The 13050-nt window shown below is 50.1% G+C and overlaps 1 protein-coding gene across 1 annotated transcript in view; it reads right to left on the bottom strand.

The window, feature by feature from the left end:
* LOC129651033 (liprin-alpha-1-like) overlaps positions 1 to 13050 on the bottom strand; it is a 39628-nt gene that overhangs the window by 1883 nt on the left and 24695 nt on the right. The window contains 5 exon segments of the mRNA XM_055579762.1: positions 2916 to 2934; positions 7405 to 7598; positions 8449 to 8600; positions 10483 to 10512; positions 12767 to 12998. Of these exon segments, the coding sequence (XP_055435737.1) occupies positions 2916 to 2934; positions 7405 to 7598; positions 8449 to 8600; positions 10483 to 10512; positions 12767 to 12998 (627 nt within the window).

Below are 13050 nucleotides of genomic sequence, written 5' to 3'. Positions count from 1 at the left end.
TCTGTGGAACGCTGTGGTGACCCTGCTCGGGCCACCCTGCGGGGCTACTTAGCTCAGACCTCCTCTGCCCCCTCGAGGGTCAAATTTGAGACCCCAAGTACAATTCGTCAAAACACTTGCTTAGCAGTCAACTGACGTGGCATGCTTCCTTGCCTTAAAGTTAGAGTCACAGGAGAAAGACATTCGGAAATACCGTGAATTCTATGGGGAACAGACACGCCCGAGAGAAAGCCACACCATCTGTGGATGACAACGGGCACTTTAAAGCAGGACATGAGCACCACGGTCAAGCTGTCTTTCCTAACAAGATGGCTGTGTGAGCTTCTTCCCATCAAATGCTACACACGTGGCACCACCCAGACAACAGGTGTGGCCTTGTTTTCAGAGACTGACCGTCCACACAGCCCAGCACCTCCTACGAGGGTTCGCTGGGCTCCCCTTCACCAACACCATGCCCCACTCCTGCAGCGCTGCTCAGCTCAGAGCCTGGAGCTGGGGACGAGCCCCACGGGGAGGCTTCAGGACACACACAGCTCAGCACACCTGCTGACTCGGCTTCCCCTGGAGCTGGCGCGTGACAGTGTCCACCACGGGGAAGAGGAAAGACAGCATTTGGAGCAGGAGGTACGTGATGCCTGAGGGGAGTCCCCGCACGCCCGGGACACTGCGATGACCAACAGGGATGCGGACGGTCCCGCGGCCTCGGCCTCCCTTCCTCACGGAGCGTGTCCAGCACCTGGTGAGCCCGCAGTGCTCTCCCTGCGAGTTTCCACACAACGTGAAAATCTGAGATTCACCAACCCTCAAAAATGCTCTGAAAGTGGATGCGTTGGCTGTGTACATTTAGCAATTAAAAGAATAACTTTGAGACAAATTGGGCTTAATAGAAAGAAAATAGTTTTGAGAAACAAACTGATTCTCACATCTATAATGCCAAAAATGTTAAACTATATTCAAGTGATTTTTTTTCTGGAATACTAAAACATTTTTTCACGTTTTATAGATAAGGCATTTTCCCTGAGTCAATGTTGTCTCTGGTTGACTGACAGAACTAAGATTATCCTCTGTGGTCAGAAAATCTTCGTACTTTGAATTGTTCCCTATGAAGCCACCAGAACCTCCTAGAGTTTGCCACGTGTAGCAACAGAGCAAAGAACAACCCACTTGTGCATGTGCGCACACACACACAGAGTTAGACATCCACCTTAACACCAGATCCAGAGAAACCTGCCTACCAGAAAACACACACACGCACACACACACCCCTAGACACAGGCACCAAATCCACTGGGATTCCTTTAAAATTATCCTACCATCACTTTCAAGAGGCACAGGGCTCCTGAAACTGACGACGAGGCGCACAGGCTCCTTACTTGCGGGCGTCCCTCAGGTCCCCGTGGCTGGCCGTGCACAGCACCCCGTCTGCAGCCGGTCCAGCCGAAGGGACCGCAGAGAGGTGGGGGTCAAGGTTTCACATTTGATGGTGGTCTTGTCATCTCGTACCTCTTCCCGTAAAGCTGGCAGCTGAGGGAATGAGGTAAGTGTAAAACTGGGTAACAATAGACTGTGTCGAATATGTGAATCTGGAGCTCTGTGAATCTGGAGGTCTCAGGAGAGACTGGCAGCTAGCTGGTCACGTGGAGTAGCTGTCCCCATGACGGCGTTTCTGTCATCGAATGTGCCGGTGCTGATCTAGTGTGACCACCCCGCCCCCCCAGGTGGCAGGGACCCCCATGTGACAGCCCCCAGGCTCGCTCTCTCTGCCTCATCCACCCTCTAAAAGTTTCCCCAGACCCTCAGTAGGAGTGGGCGCTGCTGCGGGTGTGAGTGTGAGTGTCCTTGTGCCCCATGTGATGTTCCACGATTACCCGCAGTCTGTGTTTGCACGCTTCCTCCCGCACTCTTGGGACCAGGAAGCGTGGCGGGAACGCAGAGGCTGGATTCTGCTACAGTCAGGACTTACTCCTGCTGAGTTTCGGGGTGAGTACAGGCTGGCCTGGTCCCGCAAGGGCATGGAGGCGACACCCTAGGACTGGAGGGTCGGCGGGTCTCCGGAGGTCAGCCCGGGAGAGCCCTCAGCAGCAGAGAACATGACCTTGGCACCTGGCTGCCGCCGGAGTAGTCAGAGCACGGCCCGAGTCTCCCTCGCGTCCATGCACACGGGTGTCCCTCCCACAGCGGCAGTGCTGCTGGCCACGCCCTGCGTGCACGTTCTCAGAGGGAACAGGGCCCAGAGCATCAGGGTTCACGAGGCTGCCCTGCCCTGGGCCTCTCCGTCCGGAGGCCAGTGTTTAACACTGAAGTGCACCAGCACTTGGGGGTCGGCTGCCGCTGAGGGGCCACCGTCCCTTGCAGGTGCTGCTCTGGGTGGTCCTCTGGTGGGTCCAGCCCGGGAGCCCAGCCCTGCTCCAGCCGCTCTGAGAGCACGAGGCTGTCTGCTCTGTCCTGTTCACGGCTCAGCTGGAAAGCTGGATTGAGTTTTAAGTTTTTTTACCAGCGGCTTTTAGCTATATGTCAGAATAAAGTCAGCCACAGAGTTCTCTCCTTGATCTGCTTGGTCCTTCGTGTTTCTCTGGATTCTCAAAGCAGCTGAAGCCCAGAATGGGGTGGGGGTGGGGTGTCTGAAGGGGCAGGGGCTCCGGCACCAGCCGCCGTCCCTGGACTGACTCGTCTGTTTGTTTCCAGTTTACCTGCACTAATTCTGCAGGCGATTATACAGCGTCCAGAATACGACAAAGACTACATTTTGAACTCAATGCAATCTTTAATCTGTGAATACTTGTTATATGGACCCTAAGATATTTTATTACAGAGTTTTTAATTAGTGAAAAATTCATGAATACCACAGAGAAAATATTTTAAAATTTAATGTTTCTTATATTTATGTAAACTTATGACTTCATTTATATACTTACTTTTTCTTGTATATCCGGGCTATGAATCTCCTTTCAGATCAGTTCATGTTCTGATACCTGATTTTAGTCTTTCAAATGAATGTACTGTAATGCTTGTCTGTATAAATCCTATGAACAAATATAGGGCTTTTGTAAATGATGCATTTATTGTAATTATTCTTGTTTAATTTTTAAATGTTAAACCATGAGAGAAGGGGTTTTACTGCGATTGTAAAATCATCATGACGCGGTGTGCATTATCCTTCCAGAATGTAACCAAGCTGTCCAACAATCACTCTGAAATGAGCGAACTTAATTTCAACCAATTGTTGTATTTTAACGACTGACTTAAACTGTACTTTTTTTTCTAGGAAGACATGCTTTTTGTCTGCAGTGTGAAGCGATTTCAAAGTACTGGGTGTTAAATGTGAGCTTCTAATGAAATTTGGGCTGAAAGGATGACTAGAAGAAGACTATGAAAATCTCTCCTGTAACCTAGTCTCTGTGGACCTGGATCCCTCGCCTCCAGTGAGACTCTTCGAGGACCAACCGCGGTGCCCTGCACCCGCTGCGGAGCCATCGAGCTGAACACTGAGGGCGCCACATCCCAGACAGACAGACAGCAGAGTGCAGCTCTGACAAAGGCCTTATTTTTCTTATGTAAATCATCTTTTTACATCTGTTTGTAAACATGTTTAAAGAATGGACCTAGGGGTACATTTTTAGATTTTGATGACATAGCCATTTTGGATAGTTTAAGTAGCAAAGGTAACTTTTACTTTTTCGGCAGCACATTAAAAAAGCTAGTAAGAGATGCGTTCAGATGATGCTGCCTTATGCAGCTGATATCTCGGTAGACAGAGACAGCATGTCTCTCTACATGTGGGTTCTGCCTTTAATTTCCTTGTACAATTCATTGTTACCATTCTGTTTTTCTATTAATCTTTTGTGATCTTCCTGAATATGTGACAAAGTATGTCCAGTCTACTTTTGAACTATTTTTTATCACAGTATTATTTATTGCTTTCTTTCAATAAAGTCAGAGCTTCCCTGGTGGCTCAGAGGATGAAGCGTCTGCCTGCAATGCCGGGGACCCGTGTTCGATCCCTGGGTTGGGAAGATCCCCTAAAGAAGGAAATGGCAACCCACTCCAGCATTCTTGTCTGGAGAATCCCATGGACAGAGGAGCCTGGCGGGCTACAGTCCACGGGGTGGCAAAGAGTCGGACACGACTGAGCGACTTCACTGCACTCACTGCTTCAATAAAGTACTGGAGCAAAATTTCCCGCTGCCAATAGAGAGTGCCGAGGGTAAGCTGTAACAGTAATCTCTGTAATCTCTGGTCTGAGAACAGACCAGAGCTGGTAATGGGAGCCCGTGTCATCACACGGACATTCTGTTAAGAGAAACGGATGGATACAATGGAAAGGCTAGAAGGCGGAAGTATAGGTGTCCCCAAAGGACGACCGACTAGGTGTTCGTACCCTTGGCTCCGGAGACAAGAGGCTTCATCACTTCAGCATCTGTGGGGACAGGGCCCCTCTGCTGCTGAGGCGTGGGCAGCGGGCCGAGGGTGGGAACAAAGTGCAGGTGTCAAGGCTCACCGTGGATCCCAGGGCGGGGTGGCCGAGGGCAACCCTGACGCGGACCCGAATGATGCACTAGGGAGTGTGCGTGTGCATGCTTGTGTGTGGGAGCTTTTTATGTTATTTTAGTCAACAGTCTTTATTATTCATATATCCATAGAAACAAGAATGTAGCAAAGGGAGGTGGGAGGGAGATTCAAGAGGGAGGGGATATATGTACACCTATGGCTAATTCATGTTGATGTATGGCAGAAATCAAATTGATATTGCACAGCAATTATGCTTCAGAAAAAAAGAACATAGCAAGGCGGTCAGGAAAGTATGAAAAAAAGATTTCTCATATTTATAATCAACTCTGCGTACATCTGGGAGCAGGCTGCACACCATCATCACACCTCCCACCAGCATCAGACGTTTGCCCCCAGCATCAGGCCCTAGTCCAGGATCAGGACCTCCCCCAGCATCAGACCCTAGTCCAGCATCAGATGTTCCTGCCCCAGCATCAGGGCCCTCCTCCAGCATCAGGTCCTCCTCCAGCATCAGGGCCTCCCCCAGCATCAGGGCCTCCCCCAGCATCAGGACCTCCTCCAGCATCACACCCTCCCCCAGCATCAGGCCTTAGTCCAGCTCCAGACCTTCCCCAACCATCAGACCCTAGTCCGCCATCAGGCCCTCCTCCAGCATCAGGCCCTAGTCCAGCATCAGACCTTCCCCCAGCACCAGACCCTAGTCCAGCAACAGGCCCTCCCCCAATATCAGGCCCTAGTCCAGCATCAGGCACTCCCCCAGCATCAGGCCCTTCCCCAGCATCAGGCGTGGTAGCCCCACTTGTCTGACACTCCTGAGCACACTTAGGCAGCCCCAGAGCAGCAGGACGATAGCTCTTGCAGGAGGTGCATCTTTAGGAATCACCTGCGGAACAACAGTAGCAGCTGGGGTCTGTTTCAGGCCAAGGAGAGGCAAAGAAGAGGCACTTGTGCCGGAAGCAGCGGTGGGTGTGGGCACGTTTCAAAGCTCTGCTTCCTCCCCGAGGGGGCTTTGCTCTCCAGCTCTCTCACGTGGTCACTCGAGGGCCCCAGGGCTGTGTCCTTCCAGATTCACGGTCTCCTCGATATCTCAAGCCCAAGTCCTGAGTTGAGTCCCGGTCTGGTGTGGCAGAGGGCTGGGAACACACAAGCTCAAGGGCTGAAAGGATCCCAGGGGAACAGTCGGGCCCCAGCGGGTGGCAGAGCAGGGGATGAGGGTGGCCGCCCACAGAGGGCCCCGCAGCAGCACTGGAAGGAGAGCAGGGATGCCTTAGCTCACTCGGGGACGTTGCCCGGCCTCAGCACCCAGATGTTACCACCAGCAGCTCTGGGGACGCAGAAAGCTCACTCGGGCCGTGTGAGTGGGCTCTGCTGACCATGGCCTCGGTTTTCATTCCGGTTCCATTCCGGTTCCAACTGTCCTCCAAGGGCTCCTCTTCCAAAGGGCGCATTTTCTTGATGTGGGTGAACGCATCCCTGCTTGTTTCTGTCAGCACTGTTGTCGGTCATCGTGTGTTTTCCTCTTTACAATCTGTGCTTGCTGCTCTTCTAACTTAGGAGCAGCCCTTATTTTCTGCATTTCCTAGTTGTCAGCGTTCACTGGGGCTTTCCAGGTGGTTCTAGTGGTAAAGATCCTGCCTGCCACTGCAAGAGATAACAAGAGATGGGGTTTGATTCCCCTGGAGGAGGGCATGGCAACCCACTCGTCTTCTTGCCTGGAGAATCCCATAGACAGAGGAGCTAGTGGGCTACAGTCCCTGGGGTCACAGAGAGTCAGACACGACTGAAGCAGTTCAGCACACACTCAGGTTTTAGTTCAGTCGCTCAGTTGTGTCCGACTCTTTGCCACTCCGCGGACTGCAGCACTCCAGGCTTTCCTGTAATTTACTATCTCCTGGAGTTTGCTCAAACTCATGTCCATCGAATCAGTGATGCCATAGAACCATCTCATTCCTGTTGCATCCACCAGAGAGGTGGCTGGGGCTCGGCAAAGTGCATGGTCACACTGCATGGGTGTGAACCTGCCCTCACCACTCCCTAACCGCATGACCATCACTGTCTCCTCCTCTGTAAATAGGGAGGTGGCAGCACCTGTTTGGTAAGGGGCACACACAGCATCTGGTATATAATCAATGCACCATCCATCTCAGCGTCATATTTATTAATAATAAGGAGAGCATTTAATAATCTGCTTTTTCTCTCTTCTCACTTAACTGTGCTCCAGACCATATCTGTTTTACTTACCCCTATACATCCCACACCCAGCACAAACAAGACACTCAACAAATCTCTGGCTGAAGAGGCAGGAACATACCCTGTCCTTCAGGAGATGAAGCCGAGTGAGATGGGGGCCTGATAACACTGTGTGATGAGGAGATGCCAGGAGGACCTGTGTGGCTGTGGGATGGAGTAGGGGGCATGGGCAGAACCCATGATGAGCTCCTGGGGATGGGGAAAGTGGCAGGAAGAAGAGGGTGCTGTTCCTTGTGGGGTGTCCACAGATTTTACCTCACCCCTCACTGATGAGCCCTTAGACCGTTTCCAAACACTTGTCACTGTTCTGCAGGAAACACTCATTGCCCAGCTCCTACTCAATCCATTTCGTAGAGTATGTTTCTAGCACTGCAGTATAAACATCTGCAATATTCATTCCATGCTCTGTTCATCCACCCATCTGGCTAGCCATCTGTTCATCCATCCATCCACTCACTAATCCACCCATCCTTTAACTCTTAATTCTTCCATCCATCCACACATCCATTCATCAACTGATCCAATCATCTCGGACCCTAAAGAAGACAGACGCCTCCTCTGCTCCTCCCAGGAGGACACCCAGCGTGAGTGACAGGAGCCTCATGGGGACAGTGGGGGAGACACAGAAGAGACATGCATGCAGACCCTCCTCCCTCTGAACGGTGAGGCACCCACCTGGTCCTAGCGCCTCCTTGCCGGGGTGTCCAGGCCGGCCCTTCTCCTTCTTGCCAAACAAACGACCGATGGAGGACTTGATGCCCTTCTTCTTTGGGGCTTTCTGCAGCGAGTCCTGGCTGCTGCTGGGGTTGCCCCCAGGGCTGTCTTGAGAGCCTGTCGAGCTTTGGGGAGAGAAAACAACCTTTAACCGGTGCCCTTGTGCAAACACACACCCCTCCACAAGACCTACTGATAGAACTGGCCACCCAGCAACACCCGTGCCTCAACCTCACAGCAGACAGTGGAGTCTGCTTCACCAACCACACTCCACACGAGCAATGCAGGCTTCCGGCCACAAACAACGGCCCTGGGAAGCTGAGATTCTCTGCCTGGAGCTCTCCCCTGAGGAGGGCTTCACTCCAGACGAGCTGGTGCAGAGGGCCCTCCAACCCTCCCTCAGGGTCGTTGCTTGGCAGGTGACGACCCTCCCAGAGAAGGCGAGCTCCCCTGCTCTGGGCAGTTCCCCCCGCCTCTCACAGGGTGACCATCCCCGGCCGTGGCAGGAGAGTGACGGTCACCGTGCGCAGGGCTGCAGGTCAGGTGACCACATGTGCCCTCCATCGAGTGCTGCCTGGCTCACGACGGGAGCTCAGCAGGTGGGGGTCTGAATGAGGACAGGGTCAGTCACAGGAGGTGACAGACAGTCTCCTGAGAGGAGACCCCTGAGAAAAAGGGAGGGACCCTCAAGAACAAATCCGAGAGGCACGGAGCCATAACCATCAGGAACGCGTCCCAGACTGGGCAGACCTCTAGCAAGAGCAGGAAGAAATCTCCCACAGGAGTCAACACATAGAGACGGATGTTTTTTAAAATCACTGAGGTCACTGAACTCTTCTACCCCGGCACCTGAAGTTCACCACTAAACACAGGCACCGAATCCAGTGGGATTCCTTTACAATCATCCTTGCAACTCTTTGAAGACAAGAGGCGCAGGGCTCCTGAGACTAACGACGAGGCGCACAGGCCCCTTACTTGCGGGCGTCCCTGATGTCCTCGTAGCTGGCTCTGTGCGGTGACCCCCTGTCCAGCCGGTCTAGCCGAAGGAACCGCAGCAAGGCGGGGGTCGAGGCTTCACATTTGATGGCGGTCTTGTCATCTTGTACCTCTTCTGGTATAGGTGGCAGCTGAGGGAGTGAGGTAAGTGTAAAACTGGCTAACGATAGACTGTGTCAAAAAAGGCAATCACACAGGCTTTACATTATAACCAGAAACTTATTTGAAAACATATTAGCGATGCTATCCGCCAAGTACAAAAAAATGTGTTGTTCTAGCTTAATGCCATCTTAAAGGACTGTCTTGTTCAAGAGAAGCAGGGCCATGGGGCAGCGAGAGCACCCTACTGAGTGCAGAGATCCTGGCCAGGAGCCTCCCTGCAGCCAGGCTCCGCCCTCCTTTGCATCCAGCGACCAGATGGCCCCGACAGGCAGGACAGCGGAGCCACGCCAGCACTGTGAACCCTGCATGGCATGAACTGCCCTGATGAAAGGACTGTGTTCATCGCCAGATGCTGCTCAGGAGCACTACTAGCAAGAGTAAGAAACCTCTCAGCAAAGCCGTCCAGACCTTTCTGTTTGAAGAAGAAAAGGAAACAGCTTGTACCACCACCCAAGATCATGTTTAGTGATGATGCAGGTTACTGAACCCATGACAGCAAGTGAAGTACAGAAAAGGTACCTAACCCCTCCATGCGAGCACCATGTGTCTGGCTTGTATTTCTCAGTAACATACAGACTGGGGGCTACACACTGAAGTGCTTGCAGTTTGAGTATAATTTGCTCACTGCGGTTTACATAAAGTAAACTGCTGCTGCTAAGTCACTTCAGTCGTGTCCGACTCTGTGTGACCCCATAGACGGCAGCCCACCAGGCTCCCCCGTCCCTGGGATTCTCCAGGCAAGAACACTGGAGTGGGTTGCCATTTCCTTCTGCAATGCATGAAAGTGAAAAGTGAAAGTGAAATCGCTCAGTCGTGTCCGGCTCGTAGCGACCCCATGGACTGCAGCCTACCAGGCTCCTCCGTCCTAGGTCTTCACTAAGAACTGATTGGTTTCAACCTAGAGGGGTGGGATGGGGAGGGAGATGGGAGGGAGGTTCAAAAGGGAAGGGATGTATCTGTACCTATGGATGGTTCATGTTGAGGTTTGACAGAAAAGAACAAAGTTCTGTAAAGCAATTACCCTTCAATTAAAAAATAAACTAATTAAAAAAATGATCTCGCCTGGACTCCCAGCTTTTCTGCTGGTCCTGGGTCTGAAGACAGGAAAGACAGTGGTGGCAACAGTGTGGGGAACAGATTAACCCCTTCGGGGTCCAGACAGGTCTCACTTATACAGTTGCTACTGGGTGTGCGAGCCTGGGCACGGTGCCCGGCCTCTCGAAGCCTCAGTGTCCATGTCTGCTGAATGGGGATAACAGCAGCCTGGACCTCACCTGGGTGTCTGCGGGATTACATGACAGACTCGGAAAGCATTTGACACGGTGCCTGGCGCACAGAGTCTCCTGCACACTGCTACCCACCATCATTAAATTGGCTTCCTCCAAATCTAACATCTATGGCTCTGAGTCAGTCATTTGTTTTAAAAAAAAACTCTAAGCGGAGATTCCATGGTAGTCCAGACATTAGGACTTGGCATTTTCACTGCCGGGACACCGGTCTGATCCCTGGTTGGGGAACTAAGATCCCATAAGCTGTGCAGCATAGCTAAAAAAATAAGTAAAGAAAATTTTAAAAGTAATAAATAATACTATATCTACTATAAATAAGCATGAGATGATTAGAAGGCAAACAAGTGGGATATAGGCAAACTGTTACAATCGTCCCAACGAATGACCTATTTCCAACAGAACCATCAACATATTTTAAGTGGTGGGTGAGTTTCATTACTTCCATTAAAATGTCAATTTTTCACCAGTACATAACCACACAGTGTTCATTCACATAAAATGATAAGGACTCTCTAATACTTCACAGAAAAACAAAGGCATGCTAAATTACTAAATAGTTTACCTTTCAACAATGCTTCCTTAAATCACTAGGCTGATAGATGCATGCAAAGAAAGGAAGAGAAACCAGATTTATTGTGACTTTGAAGCTAAAACTTCAAGAATCAGCATAGACAAACACAGTATAGCAAAAATGATGGCAAACATAGAAGTGAGATGACGATTTAGAGAACGTGTAACTGGAAACAGAACATTTTTTTTGACCACAGAAATTAAATAAGCTATTCAAGATTTACTAAACACTATAAATTATTACTCAGGAAGATACAATTCTATTACAACATCATGATTTATTAAAGCACAGCATTCTCTACAATAAAGGGCCTTAACAGTTGTCTCTTCTCAGCCAAACTTCTCTATATGTTAGTTTCTCTTAATAAAAAAGATGTTATACTTTAAAATAGTGATTTAACTGATGAGGAAGTTACCATAATACCTATTTTAACACTGAACAAATCTAACCACCTATTGGATATTAATGTAAAATGCTTACCTAGAATTTGATTTAAAATTTCTCAAAATAAATGTATTAAAGCAGGTTCCCTGTGAAAATATGTAAGAATGGAAGCTAGCATAATAGCAGGTGCAGTCTTTACATTTTATTCACCATAGAAGATAGTTTTTTAAAGAGTCTAGTAGAGACATTAACTGTGCAAAAGCTGATGAGATTTATAGTCTTAAATACAAGCACCAACATAGAAAGGATATTGTGTCAAAAGTCCATTAATTCTACACTTAAGAAGATCATTTCTATAGGTAAGGATAATCTCATTTATGAATTACACATGATATGTAGTTGAGGATCCATCTACATTACGCTTCTAAGTACATAGTGATAGGCTAATTCAAACTTACTGCTCTGGGGGAAAAACACCATTTAATGAGACATGAAGACAAAGCACAAACCCGACTAAGTGCACCCACAGCACTGCTATGACCTGAACAGGTGGGAGGACGGGGAAGGGGAGATGGATGGGTGAACTACAGCCTCGGGGGCGAGGGGGGGCAGTGGTGGGAAGCTGCGCTCTGAATTGACAACCACTAAGCAGACAACAGGATGAGCCAGGAAATCAAAACCAATGATGAAAGCAGACGCACCGTCAGAGAACTCCAACAACAGGACAAAATATACACAACTGTTCTTTTACAAATACTCGGAAGGAAATCAAGCATGAAACCACAGAGAAATCGTCAAAGAATTTTAAATATCAACGAATTAGCCAATGATGCAAATTAGAAAAACAGTGTCTCCAAAGACCACACAATGGACTAGTTACCACTTCACATGCCGCTACAATGATTCACACTTAATTTAATGATATGCTGACTAACAATGCAGCTAACATGAAGTGGGTGGAACACCAAAAAAGGGACAATACAAGTGCAGTGACAAAGCAGAGTGTTGTGAACCTGATTTCATGGGTAAACAGCGATGCACTCACAAAACCTAAGCAAGCAGGGAAGAAAGCTGGGACACGTGCTTCAGAGCTGCACACTCTGTCACCAAAAGCCCTAGGTCGTCATCCCGTTTTCAGACTCGGAAGAGTGAAGAAGCCCGACCTCTTCCCTGGGGCCCTGGGGCACCGGGCTTTTAACCTGGTTTCACACGCAGAGCTGGCCTGAGCGCACGGCCAGGCCCATCAGCAAGCAGACCAGTTTAGATTCCTGGTTTGGTTCCCGCCGCACGCCCTGCACCCTGCAGCCAGGCATCCCCAGTGGGAAATGTGCTGCCCGGTTTCCACACGCCGTGAGAGCTGCCTACGGTTACTCTCACGAAGCGGTCTGCTCCCTGAGAACAGCAACTTCCTGCAGCTGCTGTGCCCAGCACAGGCCAGGCCCAGCGTTACAGAGGCAGGCTCTGGCTGAGTTCATGATGACGTGCTAAGCCGGTGGTCCAAATATCAAGACTAATTTGTCGCTGTGCGATTATGGAATGATCTTGCTCAGTTGTGTCCAACTCTTGGCGACCCCATGGACAGTGGCCTACCAGGCTCCGTGGTCCATGGGATTTTCCAGGCAAGGATACTGGAGTGGGCTGCCATTTCCTTCTCCAGGGGATCTTCCCAACCCAGGGATCATACCCGGGTCTCCTGCATTGCAGACAGATGCTTTACCGTCTGAGCCACTAGGGAAGCCCGATGAAAGACTAGGCAGTTTTAAAAATCTTAGACCTCTGAGCGTAGCAAATGTACCTGATTTTCTTCTGGGTAAAAAGAGAAAAAACAAACAAAGAAAAGAAAAATAGTGTGCTCGGGGAGGGACGCGGCATGGAGGAGGCCGACACATACCAGAGTCATGATGCCCTGCTTGTCTACCTTCCGTGCAGGGCTGTGCCGCCTCCTTCGGGGCTTGGAGCGCCCTCTGATGCGCGTGCAGGAGCCGGCATGCGAGGAGGCGGGATTCAGGTTGAGGGAATTCAAGGATTTCAAACGACGAAGGTTGCTTGAGCTCCCCTTGCCCACCCTGCTCTCAATCCCCTTGGCCCGCTGCTCTGTGTTCTCCTTCTTTTCTTGGATCAACCTAAAATAGAATAAAAGCATTACCTGCCTTTGTCAGCAGAGGAATGTGTCTG

The sequence above is a fragment of the Bubalus kerabau genome, chromosome 4 (genome assembly GCF_029407905.1).
Source record: "Bubalus kerabau isolate K-KA32 ecotype Philippines breed swamp buffalo chromosome 4, PCC_UOA_SB_1v2, whole genome shotgun sequence".
NCBI classification, from domain to species: domain Eukaryota; kingdom Metazoa; phylum Chordata; class Mammalia; order Artiodactyla; family Bovidae; genus Bubalus; species Bubalus kerabau.
The sequence above is the reverse complement of the archived record's forward strand: the minus strand, read 5'-3'. Positions and strand labels throughout refer to the sequence as shown.